The sequence below is a fragment of the Calonectris borealis genome, chromosome 3 (assembly GCF_964195595.1).
Source record: "Calonectris borealis chromosome 3, bCalBor7.hap1.2, whole genome shotgun sequence".
Classification (NCBI taxonomy): Eukaryota; Metazoa; Chordata; class Aves; order Procellariiformes; family Procellariidae; genus Calonectris; species Calonectris borealis.
Window position 1 is genome coordinate 41,718,997 of NC_134314.1, and position 26,347 is coordinate 41,745,343.

Below are 26,347 nucleotides of genomic sequence, written 5' to 3' on the forward strand. Positions count from 1 at the left end.
ATTGTTTGTAGACTTCATTCTCTAAATTGTATAAGGTTTGAAATATTTCACAGTTATTTTCATTTACATTGCAACTTAAACTTTCAGGTCTCGCTTTGTATTTTTTGTAGCAAGTTTCATGGTTTGCTGAAAAAGTGTCACAGCAGAGTAATCAAGTAAGAGTAAAATCTACAGAACCTGAACACCTGAAAAATATAAAGGATTTAATATCATGGCAACTTCTAAAGCTGCTCTTGGAGAACTACTTGTCCCCATATCTCTCTCCCAGGAGCAACGCTTTGTGCCTCTTCCCCTGACATTACTAGCGATAATCTGCCATTTAAAAAGGTTCTCATGAGACATGCTTCATGTTAAGGTATGGAAACACTTACCTTTGGGGAATAGAACAAGTCATGACAAAATTTAATACACTCCCTTTGCTTTTATATAATACTCCATTAAGCATTCTTTATTTTGGCAAATGTGGAAAACAAGCCACCTTCACTGCGATGCATAGTGCCCCCTGGGTTGGGAAAAGGAGGATCTAACTCAAGAGATGCAAGGGAAAGGAAGAAATCGGATGTATTTTTCACACAATCTAAGCAGCAAGTAAAAAGTCAACCTTCAAACTAATTGCAACACTAAAGAATGCTCCCCAAAACCAAGCAGCTTATTAGATCAAAAAAATAAAATGAAGAACTCAAAAACACCAAGGATATCCTGGTTAGCATGTACTAGTTATCACTCTTCAGCAATAATTTTCCTTCTGTAGGCATCATAGCAAAAGAGAGTTTTAAAAAGATAGATGCCAAAATGCATAAAAATGCTACTTTTCAGTTGCATATGCACTTTACTCAAGCACAAGGAGCAACAGGGAAGAAAACACAAATTATCCGTTTGGAAGTGTACAGAATAGGTAAGGAGATTTGCAAATTTTGCTGCTCAGACATCCAAGTCAGGTTTTCAATGATGAATAAAAGATGATCAACAGAGAAGGGAATAAGGCAGGGAAGACTTTGAAAAAGAAAACTAGCTAAGATGCATTTCTGTCGATCCATCTCCACAGACCCAAAACTTCTGCCATATCACTCCCTTACTGTGTTGATTCTCCATTTTATAAGCTCTCCTCGCCCACTGTTTGTTGCCCTCCCTATTCTGTAATGCTACTCTATTCATATAGCCTAAAGAACACCAAAACGTATTACCTGGCCAAGTTGTCCCTGCTCTCAGTAAACTGCATTATGAAAATGGGAGGAGGAAAAGCAAGCAGTGGAACTAGCAGCTGTGTAGCCTCACAAATTCAAGCAAGGGATTTAGAAATAGCAGAGAGGCTCTGGAATTAAGGTGTCAGAACAGCACAGCTACAAGCAATCTTAATGATTCTCTTCCAGTGTGACACCAGAAAGCAAAGCAAGACACAATTGAGTAGATGCTCTGTATTTCATTTACCTGACACTTCTGAGCCATGATAGAATGAAGTGATATATACAGATTTTGAGAACATAACACACAGTAAGAGCACTGTTACAAACATTTGGACGCTTGTTAGGTATGTCTCTGCAAGAAATAATAGAAAGGGTGCAAGAGTAAACACATTGTCGTGGTTTAACCCAGCAGGCAGCCAAACACCACACAGCCGCCCACTCACTCCCCCCCTTGCCCCCCCCCCAGTGGGACGGGGAGAGAATCAGAAGGGTAAGAGTGAGAAAACTCGTGGGTTGAGATAAAGACAGTTTAATAGAACAGAAAAGGAAGATAAAATAATAATAATAATAATAATAATAATAATAATAATAATAATAATAATAATAGAATATACAAAATGAGTGATGCACAATGCAATTGCTCACCACCCAAATGCCCAAAAAACAGCAATCGCTACTTCCTGGATCACGCCTCCCATTCATATACTGAGCATGACATCACATGGTATGGAATACCCCATGGGCCAGCTGGGCCAGCTGTCCTGGCTATGCTCCCTCCCAACCTCTTGTGCACTTGGCAGAGCGTGGGAAGCTGAAAAGTCCTTGACTAACAGGGCACTTAGCAACAACTGAAAACATCAGTGTTTTATCAACATTCTTCTCATACTAAATCCAAAACACAGCACTAGGAAGAAATTTAGCTCTATCCCAGCCGAAACCAGGAGACATGCACGGCATCCTCATTTTCCAGGGTACTATTAGTAACAAAAGCATTTTAAATCTGTATTTTGAGGTGGTACCATTTGAGAAATAACCTCAGAATTAAAAGTAAGAGTGGGAGGGTCACCGGCAGCCAGGTGCCTGTAAACAGAAAAGACGCAATTAAACGCTTGCATGTCTGAATTGTGCCCTCAAAATTTTCACAGAACATTTTTAAGATAAGGTTAATAGGCTAATAAATGAGAGACAGCATGTCCTGTGAGCTTTATATCACTTTAAAATGAAGTTTGTAATGGAAAAGTCAGACATTGTAATATTTTACAGGGATTTAAAACAAAAATTTTTCATGCATGAATTCAATGAGCACATTGGCTGTGGGCAGGATTTATGACCAGCATATCTGTTTACCATGACAAATTTTATCTAATAGCTACAGCATTGTTATGCATAATGACAACCAAAGAAATCTTGATCTTGAGTTAATTTAATGCACAGAGCATTAGGAAATTTAATCAAAATTCTATCTCCTTTCTAAACATTAAAATAATTATTCTTTTTCAAGCATTCAGTCTATTCTTACCATTGCAATCTGGTCTCATGAAAACTTGGCTAGAGTTTAAAAATTTAAAGGCTAGGGTTAGAAAGGAAAAAGAAAGTACTATTTATTTTCAGCATCTTTGCTAAGAATGCATTAATCAGATCCTACATTATGCCAGTATTAGCTTTTATTACTTAACTGAAGAAGAAAATAGTTGCTTAAGTTTAGTGTCTATACATCTATATGGAGCTACTGAATATGATATATATCAATATACATATCATGAGCTATATGAATATAATGAGAAAAAGCCTTTCAAAACAAGGCTTCTCAGGAACAGCTGTCTCAAAGATGACTGGAGAATAAAGATGTTCTTTTGTGGATTTTTTCTGATGAATAGGGATTTGGATTTACTTGTATTTACTTCTGGGGCTGTTAATGATTCTATTGTCAGCTTCCTCTGTTACACTAGAATTACTCACCAAATTTGAACTTTTTATTCACTATCTAGGTGAAAGAGGTAATGCCATACAGTTACAGTTATTATAATAATGAACTCAGCTACATGCAGACACAAATCAGGAAGCTGAAAAGTAACAGGCATTGCAGGGATTTAGCTCTGTACTCATTAAGACTAAAAACCATAAGGAATTAGCCTTTTATGTTCAGAGGAATATGAAAAATCCAAATTTCATGTGTGCAGAGCACATACACAACCAGTGACATAAATGTGGACAAAAAAAACCCTCAATTAAAATTTTAAAAGCCAAATAAATACATGCATTTTTAAGAAATAATTTGTGATTTTTCAATGAGAAAAATTTTCTTTGCAAAAATTTTCTTAGAAAAAGATTTCCATTTAGGTTGTAAGACAAGATAAACTGTGTAACAACTGATTTCTACTTCTAGAAACATTTCACATGCCAAACACCACTTGACAGGATAATGACATCTTTTCCATATTGGTACTATCTTCTCCATAGACAAGCAGAAGTGGCATACTAGTTTTGATGCTTCTTGGATATTCCTTTACTCTCCATAACAGAATTCTTCCGTATGTCATGATATACTGTTATTTTTTATTCCACCTTATTTCCTCTCTTCTTTTCAATGGAAGGAGCGGCCTTGTCCTCTGCCCTACGTCCCTCAAGGCATATTAACAACAGAACACCTGACATTTCTCAAAACAGCACTTTCTGAACTTCAGAGAGGTGAGCCCCAAGTCTGTGAACTAGAAGACGCTCTGGGTACAACTACACTGGTGAACCAACACAGCAAAGGCCTCGTCTCTGGCCCTGAAGCCACCAGCTGTCTGACCACGTTCATGCTCTCACTCTGCAAAAGAGGATGACGGCATCTCAGAACACCTGCTAATAATGGTCCCTGAGCAATGTGAAACTTTAAACTATTCCTGAGAATTGCTCAAGAGCACTGTAGCCAGCCAGGGCCAAAACTGTGCCAGGGACCATTTTAACTACTTAAAAAGCAGATAAAGTTTCAGTAGCTGGACCCCGCCCCTTGCACAGTTTTATTCCTTAGAATAGGTGTATGCAGCCTCTCAGGGTGGGCTTTGAGAGATGATTTTATGTACTCTGAGTTGCTCTTTATAGAAAGAACCAAGCGAAGCAGGAAAGAAAAAGCAGGGATTGCTCTGGGTTTCATCAAAGAGTTGAGGTCAAAAGGTGGGCTTATTTCACTAGCATACAGCTTCCTTTCTATGAATTTGATTTTAGCATGTGAGATGAAAGGAGTGACAGAGCAATGTCATATTTTGAGTTGCTATTAATAACTACCAACATCATGATTCAGACTAAAAAGGATGACAAGAAAAAAATCTTTTTTAATCTCCTGAAGAATCTTTTGGTTTTCCTGACATAGGCATCTCTTATAACACAATGGGATGCGCTACCACAAGCTTCGAGAAACTAGCTGTCACAGGAACAGTTATTAAAAAGAAATGAAGTCAAAGGGTTCCAAAGGGTCTCCATCCCTGAAGACTGACTTCTGCAGCAGCTATAGGTGATAAGCGTCAAATTTATCATGGAAAGAGACAGCCAAGATAGATTATATCCATGTTTCCCCTAAGAATTCCAGTATAGGTCTCTCCCAATCACTGAAACCCAATTTTTATTTTTTCCTTCTTCCTAAGACTTTTTCTGTGTAAACATCTAGAGCCAAATACACAGTACATATTTCAAGCAGTCTATTTTCTTGTTTTCCTTCAGTTACTTCTAGAAGGCTGCTGTAGTTTATTCCTGATACACCACAGCAAAATTGAAAAGCGAAGTAACAATAAGCCTCACCGATAACCATGTGATTAAAATTTATAAAAGGTAGGTCCATCACTTTCTCTCATTTTTCTCCCTTATTATTCTCCTTCATTTGTTTCCATAGCCTCTACTCACTGTTACGTTTCTGTTACCACTCTCTCCTGACGATCACATCATCCTTGTTTAAGGTGACTTCCTTTCCTCCTCTAGGTCATACTCAGATGAAATCCTGACTAAGTCTGAAGAAAGATCCTGTGATGTACTGAGACTGAGCTCCATGATTCCATGATGTTCTCCCAAAATCATAGTATCGTACATAAAATGAAAACCCTTACTTTTACTCACAGCTGATCCATTACTAGCAGACCGCTGCTTCTCTTAAATCTCAAATGGACATTTGTCTCTTAAACACTTAACTTTTCAAATGCGAGCTGCAAGGGGCAAATTGAACACGACTATTTATAGTTTGGGATCTTTGTTTTTTAGGCTGAAATTTTAAACATACAGCTTTAAGAATAAACGTACCCTCTCACCATTTCTGCTCATAAAAAGCAACACTGCTCATGGTATTTAGTTAACTTGGACACAGAAAAGCCAGGCTAAGCTTTTTGCGCTTCATTTCAGTATCAGTCTTCAGTCCTACATGTCCCCTTATTAAAAGCCAGAGAAATGTGGCATAGAACAGAGATAAGGTTGCCCTGTCTCAACTGCTACACTTCCAAACATTAATTTTAACACTATTTAGCCCCCTACAACCAAGACAATGAAAAACTAAAATAAATACAAGAATGGAGTACACTGCAATTTTGAAGCATGACAATAATGCTGGCCAAATATACTGAGAATAGTTCAAAGTGATATTAAAGTAATTGACATTTGGAAATTTTAAATTATATTATATTATTTTACTGTGATCTAAAATTTAATTCCATGATTTTTCTGTATACATGTTAACAGCTTTCACTGTACTATTTACAGTCATCCTGAGGGGCAGAAGTTGACATAAATCTTACTATAAATACATGGTGCATTCTGAAAAACTATATATTACCTTATTTTGGCACTAACTTTTGTACTTTTGTGTTAGTGCTGGTCATCCTAACACACAAATTCTCAGCAGTATTAATAGTGCACGTTAGTCTTTGGGACTTAATGTGGAATTTGTGAATGCAGTATTTCAGGAGGAATCTTCTGACAAAGCCAGAATCCCCATAGGTAGTATGGGATGGTGTGCAAGCAAAATAGGTTGAGCATTTGAGAATAAGGTCAGCTGAAAATATCTCTAGTTCACTACGCCTGACTTAAACATGAGGTTTGCCTGAGCAAAGGTGTGAATACAAACCCTGTTGATGAACATTTCCCTGGCTGCAATGTCACATCTCTAACAGCAGAGTATGCCGAGTCACTGTGGAGGATGAGATGGGGGACATGCTGGAAATCCTGTAACTCACATGACGAGTGAGTACAGTAACTTCACCATTCACCTTCAGAAGACACAACCATTTTCAAGATCAAAAGGAGCAATGTTGAATTCCAGAGCACCTCCTATAGCTGTCTGTCAGGCTGGTTTGGGTTTTGGTTTTTTTTTTGGGCCGGGGGATGTTTAAGGGGGGAGAGTGTTTTGGTTCAGAACCGATGCTTTGTGTAATTATTTGATTTGAAGCTCTGCTAAGAAAATTTACGCAAATCTAACTTACACAACTTAAAAGGAACTTATTCTTTCTTGCCAATTACAAGTTTTCAATACATTTACCTCTCTCGGTGATAAAATTCTGTTGATCATTTCTTGCCAAGCCAAACATCCTCAGGTGCCCAGTTTTGTAATTAAGCTTCTAAAATTAACCTAAAAACTACTGTGCTTTTTAATTTTTGTAGTAGGACCATTGCTAATGACTTCTTGCAGCTGAAGGCCTGCTTGTACTTATACTGATAACATTATTTTAATTTGTCCTTGACATTAAAATAGTAGTATGTAGTAAACTAACTCCTCTCTCTCATTCCCAGTGCATTTAAAAAACAAACAAACAAACAAAACCAAACAAGCTTTAAAGCATTTACAGCCCTGCTCAAAAGCAGACTTTTCCCAAACCTTAACAATCCTCTGGAAACCCTCTGATTATTTTTCCTGTTTGCCAAGTGGGATTCTTCATGTTAAGTCTGGACGTTTCGCTACAAATGAGGGTTTCCTCCCCTTCCACCCCAAAAAATGTTTCACTAAAATAATTATGACTTTTGAAAAGTGTTATTTTGCTAGGACAGTATATGCATATCCCAAACTGAGGGAAGAAGGAGACTGTACACTTCTTACCTTACATTTATTTTTCAAAGGGGGAGCAACAGCAGTGAATGGCAGATTAGACACAAAGTGAGAGTAGAGACAAGGAAAGACATGAAGGTAAATAAACATGGAAGCACAGGCAGAAGAACAAGTAAGAAAACGTAAAGGAAAATGAGAACCCAGGAGGGATTTTAGAAGACCATATTTTTCAGAAGTCTACAAGGAATTTCTGCTTACTGAAAAGTCCTAATCATAGGAGGGATCCAGGAAACTAACACTTACTTTTCAGAAAAGGTTAAAGAAAGATCATCAAGATGCAGAATTAAAATGAGTTAATAAAAAACTTCCATTTGTAATCTAACATGTATTCCCCACAAACTATTACTTTTAAAAGCAGCTGCCCTAAGTCACTGTATGAGTATACTTCCAAGAATACCAAAGTCATATTTGGTGACTAGTACCATGCCTACTCGAACTGAGTCGTATCTTACTCAGGTCTGGAAAAGTCAATGGTAGTTTAGGAAGTCTGAAATGCACTATGGCTTAGTAATACTGTTTGTCCTGTTAGGAGCACTGAAACAATAATTTTGTTTTTCCAGAAGCATTAACAAATACTAGAGTGTTTTTCCATGGGCTATTTAGTCACAGATCTAGTGACTAAATTTAACATATTGTTGTGGTTTAAGTACAGTAGGCAGCTAAGCCCCACACAGCTGCTCACTCACTCCCCCCACAATGGGATGGGGGAGAGAATCGAAAGGGTAAAAGTGTGAAAACTCATGGGTTGAGATAAAGACAGTTTCATATGTAAAGCAAAAGCTGCGCACGCAAGCAAAGCAAAACAAGGAGTTCACTCACTACTTCCCATCGGCAGGCGGGTGTTCAGCCATTTCCAGGAAAGCAGGGCTCCATCACGCGTAATGGTGACTTGGGACGACAAACACCTAACTCTGAATGTCCCCCTTTCCTCCCTCTTACGCCAGCTTTTATTGCCGAGCACGACGTCATATGGTATGCAATATCCCTTTGGTCAGCTGGGGTCAGCTGTCCCAGCCGTGTTCCCTCCCAGCTTCTTGTGCACCCCCAGCCCACTCGCTGGTGGGGCGGTGTGAGGAGCAGAAAAGGGCTAGAGGCTGTACAAACACTACTCTGCAATAGCTAAAACATCCCTGTGTTCTCAGCACTGTTCTGGTCACAAATCCAAAACACAGTACCATATGAGCTACTATGAAGAAAATTAACTCTATCCCAAGCAAAACCAGTACACACTTTCTGTTTTCACAAAATTATTTTAAATATTGTTTTAAAAAGGTATATATGGTTAAATTGATCCTTCCTGAAGGATATTTTCTCTTCCTTAGACATTACAGAGAAAATTTATTTCATAATAAGGGCTGACAAGTTGAACACGTTGTCAAGGTTAGTTCTTCAAATAAGCTTCAGTAGGAGACCCTGCCATAAGACCCCCTAACTTCAAATTCCACACATATCATGACTTTTTGGGGAAAAATACAAGAAATAATAGTAATTAAAAAAAAAAAATCTATAAAAGATAACATACAGGGGCCCTTTGGTGACATACAAACCTTTACAATATTTGAAAGCTGCTTTAAAGAAAAAAAGTTTCTCATTTTCTGTACTGTTTAACAGCTATTTCTTGTCACCACAGAGACTTTATTCCTAGCGGTCAACAAAGGCTTCTTCTCTTCCACAACTTTCACGATATACTTCTTTATTACATATTTGCCCTATAGCCAGTGTAAACAGGAAAGCCTGCTGTTGAGGACTTAACAGAGGACCGGTTGGCTGGTTTCAAAGAGAAATTTGAGAAAAAGGTGATGCAGCATCCTAACAAGGACCACCGTGATGCTTTGGTAACAAATACACCACTTACAGGCTAACTTCTCCATTCCCTCTCAATTTCACTGCCTAAATAGTTCAAACAAGCTCTAGAAATGGGATATTTTCCAACAGTGTTTAGCGGACTGTTTCAAACCACCATGTTTTCTTGAGCAGGTGGAAACAAATCAGTATCTATTGTAAGGCTGCTTTCAATCTTAATTCTGATGCATTGCTTGTAATCAAGTTACAAAATACCCGAACACTTTTGGTGTTTAAATTTTCTTTGAAGCTCTTACTTATACAAATAAGATTAAAATAGAAATGAGAATCAATAACTAATGATAAAAGCAATAACTGAAAGTACTTACATTAAACTTAATAATGTCATATATCAAGTACCGAGGGACAACCTGTCCATTAACTTTGTCGATGATCATTTCCTTAAAAGAAAAGAGATGACATTTACATTTATTTCATGAATATAGAATAACATCAACACATTTATACTTAGTGCACGTACCTGTAAGCATCATGCAATCAAACACTGGCCACATCTTTAGTATCAGAAAGATTTTACAATAGGTCAAGATTATAAAAATGTTATTATGGTCCTAAATGTTTCTCGTGAAGCATTCAGTAATAAGCCGGGAAGCTGTACTAAGGCTCCACATCCTGATCTGCAATATTTATACATCAGTTTCCCCACAGCTTTCAAAATCACTACCTTTCTTGAGTGAATAATGAGTTTTTAGAAACCTCAGTAAGAACTGCGATCCTAAGTCAACCATGCACTTTTGGAAATCTCACCTACGATAAGAAGTACAACAGCAAGGAAGTAAAGAACAAGCATTAACATCCATTTTCTATGCTCAGGTTGGATCTTTTCACATTAACAGTGTTCTAGGCAGCAGTGACAACTGCAATTTGCTTGAAAGTTGCACTGTGATTAAAAAGTAGGGTTCCTTCAAATGGAAATATCACAGATACTATCTGTGGCACATGAAATTAGTTAACATTCAATATATATTGGTAAACCATCTTCAAGATGTCAGCTAGAAGAAAGACTATTAACAATCAACATCCAAACACAAAAATATTTCCTGAACTTAATGGTACATACAAAAATACATAGTTGTATCAGCTAAGGATTTTTTGCTGCCATTATCAAGTTTAAATTCCAAATTCACACATACAAGATAAAACAATTGGAAGAGGCGAAAATATTTCACTATAACATGATGAAAACAAAATTGTAAGCTCAAGAATTATTCCAAAAGAGAACCTTACATCAACTTTAGTTTAGTTTGTTTCTTGCTAGATCAGTAGCATTTTTATGTTTTACAACCTTTTAACTTCTTTTAGAATCCTTCTACAAAGCAAACCCAAACAAGAGTCTCAACGTAAGATTGATTTTCAGTCTGTAAACAATTCAAGCTTCTTTAATTGTACCTAGTATTTAATCACTTTTGGCTTTGAAAAATAAGCAAGCAGTTGTAAAAACATGGATTTGTTTTAAAGGAAACACAAAATCTGAAGCATTTAAAACTAAACCATTGGGAACTATAAGTTGCCTACTTAATATTTTGGAATCTCATCTTCTGTGAACACAATACTGAGATGGAGATCGGACTTTCACAGCCAAATGCAGCACTCACAGGTGTTTTGAATGACCACCTGAAGTGACCTTACACATCTTTCCATGTTATTAAAAAAAAAAGCACAAACAAAACAATAAAAATAATTAATTCGATAAGTGAAAAATATTCCTTTGTAACATTACAATACCTTATTCTTAATTCCAAAAATCATTTAGTCACAGGTACTGTCAAATAACATTTGAAAAAGTCTACATAGAAGTGATGTAACAAAATGCCATTCTGTTACTTTCCAGTATTTAGGTAAGACACTGGTGAGCTATCAAAGGAACAGCAGATGCAACACTGCAATGCCTTCTTTGACAATACATTTTATAACTAACTGCAAGAACAGATGGCGTAGGTACACCCTAAGAGAGAAAGAAGGCATGATGTTCAAACTTGGAAGAGTGTGTAAAGATATAATGCAGAAAAAAGAAAGAAAAAAAAAAGGGAAAAAAAATCCCACCAGGAATTCCTGATAGTAATTAGGTGAAATGAATAACAAAGTAAAACTGAAACCAAGGAATGCTACCCTATTTCTTTAAAGTTTCAGTCGCATTAGCAGATGAAACAATTTTTTAAAATACATTTAATTGAACATATATTTAAGGTTTAAGGACTCATTTCCTCAGCATGCATATTCAGAGCCTCAGCTTTGATGCAAAGCTAGCACTTGTATGCAAAACCCTGAAAACATTTCAATGCCTGGTATTACAAGACTTTATGCCTAATTTTCAAAATCTGAATCTCTGGATATTCAGTTTAAGAAGAATTATAAAATACAGCCAAGAGGACCAAGAATTATTTTTAAACCTTCTCTGGAATGTTCAGTTTTAACACAGAATTAATTTTATAAAGAAACTTTTTCTCTTCTTCAGACATGTATAAACCTTTTTGACTCTATTACTGGTCAAACTAGCCTCTTTCCTCACATCCTCACTTCTTTTCTTCCTCCCCTGCCTCTTGTTCTCTTTTTACATCCTGACTGAAATCCCAGCTACCAGAGCAAATAAAGAATAACACAATATGCCTTAGAAGTAGAGATGACAAATTCCTGCACTGCTCATCTCCATCATGACAACAACATTCACTGCTCCATTAGTTACGCCAATACAACTGTCATAAGGCAAAAGTTGTAAGGTGATCATAAGAATGGTTCAGATTAGAAATACTCTAACACATCATTATTTAACAGTCTGATTTCAGAATCTTCATTGAAATTATGAGAATTGAAAAATACCTCAGGGAGTAGACCTCAAAGGCAAGTTCAGAGACTGTTGGGAAAATGTAGTATTTGAGAAACTGATCACATTCAAACTCACTCATTCTGATCTGAGTAATAACCTGATACTATAAGACAATTTTTAGATAACTAAAAACTTAAACACAAAACCACTCACATGACATGACAGTAGAACACAGAAGTATCTGTAAGATGCACCTGCATCCATGCATTTCCTTTTACAGACCCCATGTAGATTTACAGCCACTATTGTGTGTTTTAAAATTACCACTGCTAGTAAGTATGATCTTCACCACTTGGCCATTAGATGCTAGTTTAGGTATTAGCTTAACCTGTGGGCTTGCAGAACAAGGTCCAGTGGCCAGTTTCTCTGATGTAATCTGGCAAAACTGTGCTGGTGTTAATCTCCTTTTATTAATCTTCTGCTGCTGTAAGATATGGTCTTACAGCGTATCAGAAACAGCAACTGTGCTAAGAGCTTTTAGCTGGACAAGTACCAAAAGAACAATGCTGGACTGACAGCTCACTGACTTTTTCTTTTTCCCTTGAATCACATATCTAGCAAGCAACTTGGACTTAAAATAATCCAATATTTAAAGCAAAGGATCTCATTTTACCAGCCATTTGCAGAATGTATTTTTTGTTGACACAGAGTATGGAACCAGATCTAATCATATATCTGTTTATTGTTCCTTTTCCTCCTGTGCCTTGCTTTTCCTTTGTCCATTTACCTTTAACACAATTCTAGCCACTGCTGTATTTCAGGAATGAAAAGAGCTTTTTTTTTTCCTTTTAAAATCTATTTTGCACAAAATACCAGCCTTTGCAAACGCAAAAAGTTGTAAGTTATGCCATTTCTGAGAGAACTTACAAATAAGTGAGGTCTGTACTGATACAAAAACATATATCAATATCAATCTCGCTCCCCACTTTTGGAGTCCTTTGCCCTCCTAAGTCTTCAAGTGTGAAAAATATTTTATATATAAATGAATTAAAATATATACAAAATTGTATTGAAATTGTAAAAAGTATTTCAAGCCTAAGAATGCCTCTGCATTTTCTACTCAACTGTTCCAAAGCTAAGCAGAATGCCAAGAAAGTTCCTGAAAATAACTCATTAGTTTTGTTGCATGACAGCCAAAACACTCGAACAAAAATCTATATATTCCCTCAGATAGCAGTACGGATGCAAAACACTTGGCTTCTAAAGGAATATTTCATATTATACTAGTCACTTAAAGTTAATATTCAAATCAGCTTTAATGGGCTTTGCAGAAAACTTTCTTCCATGCCAGAAAAACAATCACAACTGAAGAGCTGGAGGTGAGAGGAGAGTACTGCAGGAGATCTCTCATCACCCAAGACATAACTGACCATAGTAAGAACTGTTTGCAAGTAATTTCAGCCTGAAGTGAACCATAAATGCATTTGAAATTCTGAAAGACAACCACATGAAAGGCTTGCACCAGAAGCCTTGAAGCAAGTTAACAGATCGCTGAATTCATGGAAATTGCCTTTATGAAAGTTTTATATACACTGTCATTCTAAATAAAGTTAGGGGAAATTACCTAATCTTTTGTATTCTTAACACCAGTAGCTGTTTTGCTGTATGGCATCGATATCTCTGTTTTGTCTTTGCTTGTTTCTCATACTTTTTAAGATTACTGTAAAGCAATGCCAGTTGGGCCACCGCATTCTATACTTTCATTCTCTGAAAGAGAGAAAGCTACTTCAAGGGCAATAAATATGAACTACTTCAACCTGCAATTAAAGAATTAACTTCAACAACCCTTCAGCACTAATTAGCAAAATATGTTAACACAAAAAAGCCAAATTTTTCTTCCCATGGATTAAAAGAAAAAAAGAAATACTGCATATATCCAGAGTAAAGGAACAGTCATGGAAATTATTATTTGGCACCAACATTAAACAAATATTCAATTACGAAGTTAAACTGTTCTGATGCTTCAAATAATAGGCAAATTTTATTCTCAAACCTGTTGAAAGGAATTTCAATTGAAACGAAAAATATTCCATCAACAGCTTTTTTGGTTTTTAACTGATCATACTTATATAAATTTTGAAATCTGTTCTATGGAAAGTATTTATCCATTGAAAGGTTTTGGTTTTATCTCAAGGTACTTCATTCGACCAACACTTGCTCATTTGATGTTATTTTGCTTTCCACTTCATGAAAAAAAAAAAAAATCACATTAAGACTAATTTTATGCAAATAAAGTGAAATACTGAAATGCACTATAACAGTCAAACTTTTACAAAAGAACAAATTAAGCGAAGTTATAGTTCATGTCCTGGGTAACTGAGAACTTCATTTATTCTTAACAGACTTAAACTATAGATCTGGGAAACACAACACACCAGATCAGAGCACCTCTCCCATGCCCCATAGCCACATTTACACACATATCTCAATATATGTGCATCCCTGTCTTCCACCATGTATATATTAGCCACCCTTACTAAAACATCTGTTCTGAAATGCAAAAAAAAGAGCAGCAGTTTCCCTGAAGAACACGTAAGATTGCACAATATGGACACTGGCAAGCCATTACTTTCTCAAGAGCCTTAGAAAGAGCAGGGGAAAAAAAAATGATACCAGGCTTTTTATCTCAACAGTATGGAACCTGATGTATGTCATTAATAACATTATTATGTACGTCATTAGGAAGCTGCCTCGCTGAAGAGGCTCCTACCAGACACAACAGCTTGTGCAACCACTTTTGAGCTGACAGCATAGCATTTCTTGCATTATGCTCTCAATTTTTCAGTGAAGATGTGGTGAAAAATATTCCCTTCTCTGTCCCCAAGACAGTACATTGTTCCTTGCAATAATTATCCTCCCAGATTCCATTATACATGCTTCACATATAAATGTGTGTTCTGTAAGACAGATCATTCACAAAAGTGACATTTCAAAAAGGACACTGACAGCAAAGGCCCGCGAAAGGAAAGAAAGTTAACAATGACAATATGGTCTCCCATATCTAAAAGGTGATCAGGCTTCAGAAGACCAATATGGAAGATCATCTCAGATATTCAGTACTTCAGCAAGCAAGAGCGACAGCAATGTAGAGAATCTTCAATGCTACTGCAACATGATAGGAATCTGCATTTATCTACATTGACAGCTATTTAGTATAAGAGTTCATTAAGTTCTTTTGCTCATCTAAAATGGGAAGGTCAAGAAAGGAATAATCTCTTCTTGTGGCTACTCTTCTGAAAAGTTTACTGAGAATATTCCAGCCTTCAAACAACAAATACAGATATTTTACAGCTTCTTTTACAACTAGCTTAAAAAGGTTCATTACCAAGTTTACATAATTTAAATTAGCATGACAACTTAGAAATGTTTTAGTCTTAAACAAATATAACTAAGCCATTTCTGAATCAGTCAATCATTCAGATGAGCTGAAAATAAAGGTGACAGAAACAAAGACAGCAATTCACAAAAGTCTATCAAAAGATGATGAAAATTTTATCAAATTTTAGAAATATTTAAATTAACTGGATCAAATTGACCATGGTTACTGTATCAAAATATAAAGCTATAACAAGAGATGAGGTTCTGCAATAATTTCTTTAGATTCTCTTCAAGCCTTTTCTCATAGTCAGAGTATATCATCTCAATACCTTGATTTATTTCACAGACAAAGAGCTCCACCCACAGCAGTCATCACTGCTATTCTGTAGATAAGAAATTACTTATTAAGTGTGATTCCCACATTCTGCCAGGGACTGAATCTATATTACTGCTGAACTCCCATGATTCACTCACTGATCCAGGCCTAAAAACTTGGCCCTGTTTCTGAAGAAAAGCAAACGGCACTGAAATTGTTACAATAATTATACAGTATGCTCCTTACCCCATCCAGAAGAGTGTTTGTTAGATGTGTGCGAAGATCTTTACGAAATGGAAATTCCAGATTAGATACATGAAAAATCGAATTGTCTCTATCAATCATATAAACTTCATTCTTGCCATCAATCAGCATCATGTACCTGCAAAGGCAATGTTAAGATATTATACTTAACAGTATATCCTCTAAATCTCTACTATTTTGATTTATTTTAAGTGCTAAGAAAAAGCAATCATGACAGACATTATAAAAAAACATTTTAGAAGGAATTTTTTACAGTTAAAAGTTTAAACCTATTGTTTCAGGAAAGCAGATAATTTAGTTCAATGCAATTATCACAAAGAAAATATTTCAAAGATAAAAGTTCAGCATACACATATATACAAATGTTGCTGTGTCCAGATAAAATGATGCCTGAAAACCTATTAAAAATAACAGAGGTTTTAATGCTGTAAGAAATACATGAGGCTAATTCATTTAGATTCAACTAAAAGATCTTTTACTCCAGTTTTTTCTTTAAGTGGATCAGAACTTTGCCTGGTATAAATCTGCAGAGTTTCATTCAAAAGAAACACCTTTCCTGTCTATCACTGGTTATCTAACACTGCAGTATTGCAAAGTCCCAGTCAACTATTGAGCCACTTTTCATTTAAAATACTGACAAATTTAGCCAAAGTACATTCCTCTCACATTACACACAAAGAAAACCCCAAAGCTTACTACACTATCACCAGCAACTTGTGAGCTTGGTTCAGTTGCAGACATCTGAATTTTCTAAAAATTTCTTTACATTATGACAGTACTTGGGAGCCCAAGCCATTACAGAGGTATACCTCTGTAGAGGTAACATTCTGCATACAAGAAATACCAGTGAACAAGTAGAAAGGAAAAAAAAGAGTGGGAAAAAAGATAAAAACCACAAGAGACGCTAAACAGCATGATAGCTGTAACACACCTTTGTAAAGTTTCCTTTGATCTTTGCAGCAAGAGTACTAAAGTAGTTTCAGGAAGAATAAAAAGGCAGCTGCGCAGACAAAGGTCTTCTCAAACTTGTGCAGCAGCCTAACAGAGCGCACTTGACTGCAGAAAATAAACTGAAGAAATTTCAGTGGAAACTAGTATCAAAGGCCAGCTGCAACCAGTCAACATCTTGTCAGTGAATGAGAAGTAATAAAGGTGCTGAGCGTATACCACAAGCAGCTGAAAGTGAAGACTAGCAGCTTGAATCTGATATGGTAAAGGAAGATAGAAACTGTTGTTGGGGCTCAAAAGATTGGCAAAGCAAAAAAGACCAGAAAAGTGCCTTTCTGGAATCAACAAGATGTGCAGCTTAAATAAATACTTTCTTTCAGTATTATGACTACAATCATCATTCACTACAGATCAATTCAACTTGCATTTCTCCACACACAAGATGAGTACTTCAAGACGGACTTGATGATCTTGAGGGTCTTTTCCAACCTAAATCATTCTATGATTCTATCAGTTGCACAAAAAAACAAAAAAAAAACCAAAAAAACCCAAAAAAACCACAAAAACCCCAAGACTTATATGAGCAGAAAATCTAAGGTCAGGGGCTGAGGGAGTAGACTAAATCAATGCAACATTAGGAGAGCTGAAAGCTGCGCATGAGACATGAGATGCTTTATGAAAAAAAATAATTCAATATACATTCAACTAGGTAACTTGGTGCCAGTTCTTCAGAAGCAAGAATGATCTACAGACAACATTTATTTTTCAAACCGTGTAAATTTATTCAAAACTAAAACTAATTAAAAAGAGCACATTGTGTTTGTCTCACAAATTAAAGAATCCATGGGGAGGGAAGAAGAGGTGTGTAAGTAAGAGAAAAAAAAATATGCACACTATTTTACTTTTAATTTTTTAAATAAGCTTAATTGGATATCTCTGCACTCCCATATTCATAGCTGTTTTAAGTATATGCTTTCATTGTAATTTGCCTCAATGACAAAATAGCATCAGAAACAAGTGCTAATGCTTCAAGAGATCTAGCACTTGAAAAAGCATACTTGCATCATCATTACAAATGTGATACAATAACAGATCTTACAACTGCTTTGGGGAAGGGGAAAAAAAAACCACACCCACAAACCACAAACAGTTAAAAGCTTTGTTTTCAGCCACCTAAAACATCTACAGGTTCAGATGACACACAGAAGGTTTTATCAAAATCTAGTACTCTAACATCAAAAGTCAGAGTAGCACACCACTACTTTCTCTAGATCTTTCACTCAAAACAGAGTCTATGGAAATTTACTTAAGAGTTGGTAGCTGGATAGCCCAACAACAACTAGTGGTGAGAATCCTCCTCTTTCAAACCACAGCGCTAATGTTACATCTCTCTTCTGATGATTTCTTTCTTTTTAAAATTTGTCACTGTTAGCTGTTTATACCATAAATTCTAAATGGCAGGGTCAACGGAAATTGCATGCACCTTACATCTTACAACTGCATGCAAAAGATTTCCAATCAAAGATCACCAGGAATCACAATCATACCTTACTTCACAGAGCTACTGAGAAACAACATGTGCTTACTTTGAAGACAAAAAAAAAATTTGGTCTCAGGACAATAAACTACCTTAATGTACACCCATTTGTCACGGGTCTCATGATAATATATTTGCCTAACTTAGAAGCTGAACAATTCTCTGCATGAGAAAGACATTAGCCTGACAGAGATATCTGTTTTGAAAGGGTTTTGTTTGTTTGGATGTTTTTAAGTTGAAAGCCTGAAAACACCTCCACCTCCCGATTTAATAAACTATTGAAAAAAAAACTCTGAACGTGGTCCAAACAACAGAATCTGTCAAAATTCTAATTATTACCAACATAAGATAGAAGAAATTTGGTCACGGATGGATTGACACCAGAAGCGTTCTATGAGCAGCTGATCATTGAAGATGTGCAAGAAGCAAAAGAGATATGCAACCATGCCAAGGTTTTGGTGAAATGGAATTTATTAATTAATGAGGGGTTTTGGTTGGTTTGTATGGGGTTTTTTGTTTGTTTGCTTGTTTAACTTAAAAAGCTTAAGTTCATGTGCTTAACATCAGGCTTTAAGTTTTCTCCAGATGACACTTCAAGCTTTCTTGAAGAAATCTTGTAGACTGCTGATCAATACATTTTTGAATATTATCCGGATGTGCCCTGACCGATTATCTTTGAAGAAGTTAATTAAGGTATTAGCAGCGTAAGCACTTACACCAGAATAGAGAGAGTGCCTCTGGGCAACAGCACATAGGCAAGAAAGAAGAACAATTTCTCAAATACATTCAATAGGAACTAAAACAGCACATAAGAGCCTAACCATCGTGCATTGTATTGCATACTGTGAACACTACTTGCTTTTACAGCTATACATTTATTACTAATTATCTCCATTGTGTAAGCTCCAATTAGTAACCAGGCCCCATTGTATTAGATTCTGTGCAAGTACACAAGATGACATGGTCCCATATCAGATGGCTCAATCTGAATTTAAAACAAGACAAGTGAATAAAAGAGCAAGAGTGGAGCAGCAATAAGAGCAATAACAGAACTGCTCATTCACCTTTGATAACTCTACATGAAAGCGGAGAATCGTATTTGAGCAACAAACATCACCTCTCCAATCTGCCAATCCAACTACTACAAACCAGCCAGTTTGCATTGCAACAAGAGTTCTGACAAGCGAGTTAGAGAAAAAAGGGTCACGGTGTCCACACAGCTTAATCTCAAAAGCAGATAAAATATCTACAGTCATAGAAATGGTAACAACTAAAGTTTCATTAGAAGCTACTTTTCATTCACTTCTGGTCCTGAGGCAAGGCCCGTTATTAATTCTAATTGGACGTTAGAATTAACACGATAATTCAGGAAATAGGATGAAAATTTCATTAGCAAAGAGTTACAGCTCTTGGCATTAGACAAGCAGATCTCCAAATCACCTACCAGAGTATTAATAACTTTAATCTTTAAAATGTCAACCACCAAATATCATCTTGAAAAGTTTTCTCTTCAGAAATCAGTTATTTTTAGTATACCCAAATAAAGGCAACTGTTTCAAAGGCTCATTTGCCTCCACGTATATCCTGTTCATACAGTCCATGTCAGCTGGGTCCAAAATACATGCTAGAAGAACGATTTTGTTACACTTTTTTTAGTTTAGTCTGTTCTGGTGGTGGTGGTGGGTTTTTGTTTGTTTGGGGTTTTGGGGTTTTTTTTTGGTTTGGGGGTTTTTTGAGTGGTTTTTTTTCATTTATTGTTTTTTGGTTTTTTTAAACACAATTCTGAAGCTGACTGGAGCTACACTGAAAATGATAAGGCAAAAACTGAGGTTTTTCCTTTATGTCGATGTTTAGTATTTTTCACCATTAAATTTGAAAGCACGTTTCAGGAAATATTATTTAAGGCAAAATAAGGCAAATTACTTAGTCTCCCTCAACCTACAGTCATTCAGACTCAGGAACAAGAACAGAATTGTGTCTCCCAAGCTCCAAATCCAATACTGCACCCACCAGAGCATGTGGCCTCTATCCTCTTTCCCAGCTTATTAGGATTCACAAAACCGGCTTTGAAAATACTCCCCAACACAGTACTTCACATTCAGCATAGTGCTTGCCAAAACACGTTTATGGTGAAGGTCACGGAAGTTTTGCCACTGACTTCAATTTTATGATGTGCCTTACCTATGTTTAACTTATTTCCCTCAGCCAAAATCCCAGCAACTATCCTAGCAATAAGGTTACATCTGTTAATTTTGTACTTTACAGGAGTTTTAAACCTTAAGTATAATTAAAAAATATAGCACAGCTTCCTCAAGCTTTAAGCCTTCATCTTCTGAATTTGAGTTCAACACAAAATTAATTTTCTGAAAAAAATCTACAAGTAGCAAATGGAGTAGAATTTTTTTTTTTGAAAGGAAGCTTAAAAATCCAACTCCTATAGGAGATTTCTTTGCCCCACAGTATCTCTTTAGGCGGGCTATATCAAAGAAGATCGTTTATTTTGACACAGTATCGTCGTCACCAATTTTTTTTTCCTTTTAAAATATGCTTGTGTCTGTATTATCATATTAAAGAATACAAAATGTAAGAAATTCCATCATCAATTCTAAGTGCAAAATACACGGCAGCTCGCCATTCCCAGGGGAGTTCATTACACAGCCTACAATTCAGACTTGTGAAAGCACTGCCCTCCCACACAAATAAGCATTACCCAACTCAGAATAGCAATTAGCATCACTAATATGTTCACTGACGCAGAGGCAACAACGAAATCCTTTTGCAGATACCATTTTCAATTTCTTAATTTCCTTTTATGATTGGCAACACTTCAAAATCACGAGCGCGTCTGTAGATCGATCACCTAGGACGAAGCCATGCCACTTTAGCACTTTACTTTGGATCCCGCCACTCCCTCCTGGCAAGAGAGCATCAACTTCTGGCCAGATGCATCAAACGCTGCAATAAGGGCCAGCAGAATGAAAATTAACTCTATCCACTGACAATAGGAGATCATCTATCTGTGTCACTAAGCCGCTGCAGTTCCATGTCCTGGCCTGAATCCAGACTGTGCTGGGTCTAGAGTAACAGCTCAAATTAGACGAGTTTGAAGTTGGCCTGTGGCAGATGGAGCAATACACCCTAAAGTCCCGATAAATAGCGAAGGCTCAGCTTGCTTTCTTCTCTTGCATTAATTGCTGCTGGCAACGGTCGCTGCTTCAAACTATGTCTCCTGAAGGATGACAAAGCCTAGATACAGGGACACTAACACAGGAAGTTACGTGAAGACTCATAATATTATTTTCAGTGTGTAAACAAAAGGAAAACAATGTCTTTTTAATCAGCACACTGACAGCTCTGTCACAAATGCCATTTTCAAACTTGTACACGTTTTCATTTGCACAAGTACATAGCATATCAGCCAGCAAGAAACGCTGCTACACATAAGCAGCTGTAGAATTATGTATTTGACTTGATAATCCAAATTCTAAATAAAATTTTTAAAAATCACACACACACAGGCCCTTGGCAGTTAGTCTGCTCTGAATATACCAACACTTTATACTTCTCCTGCATATTTCTAAGTTAAATTCTGTCATCAAGAGTCTCCCCAGTATTTTAAAAACAAAAAACCCCCTTAGACTCTGACTGACAGTAATTTCCAATTAACAGCCTCCAGCTCCAATATTTCTTATTCATGACCCTGCATTTTCTACAACTAAATATCCTTCCAGTTTTATTATTCTGTTCCTCAGTGAATTCAGTGGCTTGTCTCCCTCATGTTTGTCAGAACTTACTTGGTTTCTGTTTCAAAATTCTTAATGACAATATAAAATTAATATTCAGGAACTCCACTTGTGGCTTTCTATGTATTTTCTTCCAAAACCATCCACTGCCATTTTCTTTCAATCCATTCTTTACCAATCTTACAATCCTAGCAATCCTCATTAGCCTCAGTCTCTATAATAAAATTTTGTCGAAGTCCAGAAGCACGAGATCTACCACTATTCCTGCATCAAAAAAACTATTTTCCTTTTACATGGTATACAAACTCCTACCAAAATGGTTGAACTCAGAGGAAATACCATTCCTCATCTATACTGAAGACTGTGTTCCTCAGTCCTTCTGATTCCATTAACTACTTCCCTTAATTTATCCAAATCCATCATTTTAGAAAGAGAGAACCTGCATTATTGATCTATTTTTACCTCTCATTACAATCATAATGTTCTAAGTTTAAAGCAAAGCCTTTTCATCAATGACCCAAACTTATCTTCTACAATCAAGATTTTTTTTTTCCTCAATATTAAAATACTGTGTTACTATGTTGCTGTTTAGTAAGTAAATGTATCTCATGTATCTCTTACTACATTCAGAACCACCTGGATTCGTCACCGGTCAAAATTCTCCACCAATTCTCTACTCTCGAAAGAGGGTAGAGTTCAGCTTCTGATTAAGTTTCATAATTATAAGGTGTCTACTTTAGGGTGAAATGAATAGTTCCCTAGGCTTCAATAACTGTATTGGCTAAACTCTTATTACAGCAATGGAGATCTAGACAGTCAACTTGCATTAGATAGTTAAAGTGTGCTCATAGTGACAGCTCTGATCAGAGAACTGCAGCAGATTCAGCCGTAACCCAGAAGTTTACCTTAAAAATCCTGTAGTGATCTTTTAAAAATCTGAACTCCATAACATTTTTTTATCCTTCAGCTATTATTAAAATAAAATGTTACCCCTCAAACTTTATTTTGTATCTTTCCTAAACAATGAATGCTTTCCAAAACTCATGTTACAGTCAAGAGAGTTATCCTAGCATATCTGCTATGTCAATGTCTAATTTCATGAGAAATTAGAAGGTTCCCAAGATCCAGCTTCATGTTCTGAATCACTCATTCAAGCTACTGCTGCCCTGACTTGATGCTAGTATGGAAAAAAAAAAAAATTTTCTTATTGATCACCTCATATATCACAATGAGAGGGCTACGCTTAATTTCGATATTCATAGAATCATAGAATCATTTAGGTTGGAAAAGACCTTTAAGATCATTGAGTCCAACCATAAACCTAACACTGCCAAGTCCACCACCACTAAACCATGTCCCTAAGCGCTACATCTACACGTCTTTTAAATACCTCCAGGTATTGATGAATTGATATTCATCAATAGGACGAGAGGAAATGGCCTCAAGTTGCGCCAAGGGAGGTTTAGATTGGACATTAGGAGAAATTTCTTTACTGAAGGAGTGGTCAGGCCTTGGAACAGGCTGCCCAGGGAAGTGGTTGAGTCACCATCCCTGGAAGTATTTAAAAGACGTGTAGATGAGGCACTTAGAGACATGGTGTAGCGGGTATGGTGGTGTTGGGTTGACGGTTGGACTCGATGATCTTAGAGGTCTTTTCCAACCTCTATGATTCTATGATTTGAGACCACAGAACTTCATTTCCACAAAATTCATTAAGGTGGTATTCCCCATGTATATATACTTTGTGGCAGTTACCACTGTAGGATAACAGATACCCCACAGCTTATACAGGTATTCAGTCTCCATAATCTTTACTACTCGTCAGTCTCCTCCACTGTTACCTAACTCAACATCGAATTCTTTTTCTTTTTCTTGCCTGTCATCACTCTCCTTTAAATCCTCTGAATGCAAGTTTCCCTTTTCATTTGCTCCCCTTGACAACCCAAGGTCCAGAGAAGATTTTTTTGTGACCGTTATGATCCTGAAAATCACCAAAAGTGAGGCAGTGAATCTGCAGATGACAACATTTATTACAGAAATCTTCAGAATGCCCCAAACTACAGTAATGAACAATGCAAGTTTCGATATCCAAAAGGTACCAAGACACAGGCAGGAAAAGAGAGATATGACCACACTTCCTCACCTTATGAGGTTCTAAATTAACTCTGTCAGCCAAGAAAGGTAATATAGCAGTTACTTTTCAGAGGTCATTGAGAGCACAGAAATGCATCTGCAGTCAAAAAAACCCAGCAAACAAATCATTAGGTCACACAACTAATAGTAATGTGCATAATACAAAAATAATGTTGCATCATTATACAACTTATTGGTATCCCCTTACCTGAGATACTATGTGCACCAGCATTCATAGGGAAGTCAGTTTTTGAATAAAGGAGGTAGCGATAATACTATGGAGCATGGAAAAATGCATAAGTAGTGTGGAAACTCTATCGTTTCTCCTAATAAAGTATCATAGTTTAGACTGAGTTCAAACTTTAGTTTTTCCTGTTTTATAAATCAAGGATAAAGATGCCTTTAATCTAATAGATGGCAAATTCAAAAGCAATGTTAAACTACATTTTCTATCTAAAGTATTATTAGACTGTGAAACTCTGCAACACAGCCGGTAAAACAAAGAATTCAGCAAGGTTAAAAAAGACTATCCAGTTACGGTGTTTTTCTTGACTGCCTTCCAGGGTTTTAATTAAGTTAGATTGCTGTGGGGGTTTTGTTTCTTTATTTCTAAAAGGATATTAAACCTTATGAGTTAAATTTGAAGTCATCTTGTTATCATTATTTGACCTACAACAAAGGGTAAATTAATCTACAACTACTATATATTGAAGAGTTCTCACTATTGAAGAGTGCATTATGACGTACCTGGTGTAAAACAAAAGAATTGTTAACCAGCTAGAAAAGATGTGACCCAGTACAGAAAGTGTATACTAACATCTAGTATTTTAAATACTAGATTCTCTTTGTTTCACCCATATTTTAATGATGCTAAGTGGTCAAGTACCTATTAAAGTACATTTCTACATTACAGACTATTGAACACTATTGGAAAACAACTGTACAGGCCTGACTGAACTACTGAATTCTCTTGTAATTTTTTATTATTATTATTATTATGATGATGTATTGCAGATATTGAGCTTCAAGCTTGCTTGAACTTGTTTGACTCCATCCCTCCTCCACAAATTTTACTCTGAAAATATCTTGGGAGATTTAGAGGAAAATTCATGCCTGAAGCAACAGGCTCAAAAAAAAAAAAATGCAAAGCAGCAGTTACACAATGGTATAAGAAAGAAAAACAAATTAATTTAGCATCAGATGACAAGTAGTTACATTCCTTCTTTCCCCAAGAAAGAAAACCATAATGTCTCTCATTGGAGGCCCATAACGTAGCAGTCAAGAAAAGAGGATCACAGCTTTGAAAAAGGAGTTTCCCTTAACTTTGAATTCATTATGCCAGAACGTATGCTGGGTCAATTCTGTCTACATAACAGGCACAAGGCACAGAAGAGCACAACTGCCATTTGTGCTCACAGATTAGAAGATCAGCTCCAAGGGAAAGAGCTGCCCTAAATACTTCTATAGTTAAACTTTACAAACTGAATGTCATTCTTCCCTGAATAAGCTTAAGCCATTACACTTTATGGATGTGCCCGTAATCCCCACAAGAGAACCAGCAGCACAGGACGCGCTGTTCCACTATTAAAAGTGGTCTGGGAGAAAGGAAAATAAATAAATAAACCACTAATCACTGATACTTGTCACTTGAACATCAGGTACGCACGCAGGCACACCATTTATCTTGATCTAATTAGAACATTTTAGGACTACAGTTGAATACTCTAAGATTAGTATTCATAGCACAAGCTACATAATAAGCATTTTAATGCATTAACTATTTATAAATAAGCACAAGAGCTTGCTTAGAAGACAATCCATCCAAATATTCAAATAGTTATATATGAATAATCAGTTAAGTAGTACTTTTCAAAGAGCTCAAAGAGTTTTGTGACCATAAAACTGTGAGCTGTCGAAAGGCTTCAGAACTGTGAAGCATCAAGCCTGTATCTGTATGGTATCACATCTGCAGTGCTCCTTAACCACTTAAGAAAGGGACACAAAAACAACAGCTTCCTTCTACCACTTCTTTTCATATTCTTGACGCTGTTGCAGACACATATAAATGAGAAATCACAACCTAGAGTAAGAATGCCTTCTTTGACCATTCCAGGCAATTTGGATCCAGACTGGGGATGACATGTTCTGTCACA

At 36.4% G+C, this 26,347-nt stretch overlaps 1 protein-coding gene across 3 annotated transcripts in view; it reads right to left on the reverse strand.

Moving 5' to 3' along the window:
• The window catches only part of RNGTT (RNA guanylyltransferase and 5'-phosphatase), a 181,056-nt gene that overhangs the window by 115,479 nt on the left and 39,230 nt on the right, over nt 1–26,347 (reverse strand). For 2 of the 3 annotated variants that reach the window (XM_075145462.1, XM_075145460.1), the window contains exons 9-10: nt 15,816–15,951; nt 9,420–9,491 (exon numbers count right to left, since the gene is read on the reverse strand). In XM_075145462.1, coding sequence (XP_075001563.1) covers nt 9,420–9,491; nt 15,816–15,951 — 208 coding nt within the window. The remainder of the gene's footprint in view (nt 1–9,419; nt 9,492–15,815; nt 15,952–26,347) is intronic. The other variant, XM_075145461.1, reaches the window with a different exon arrangement.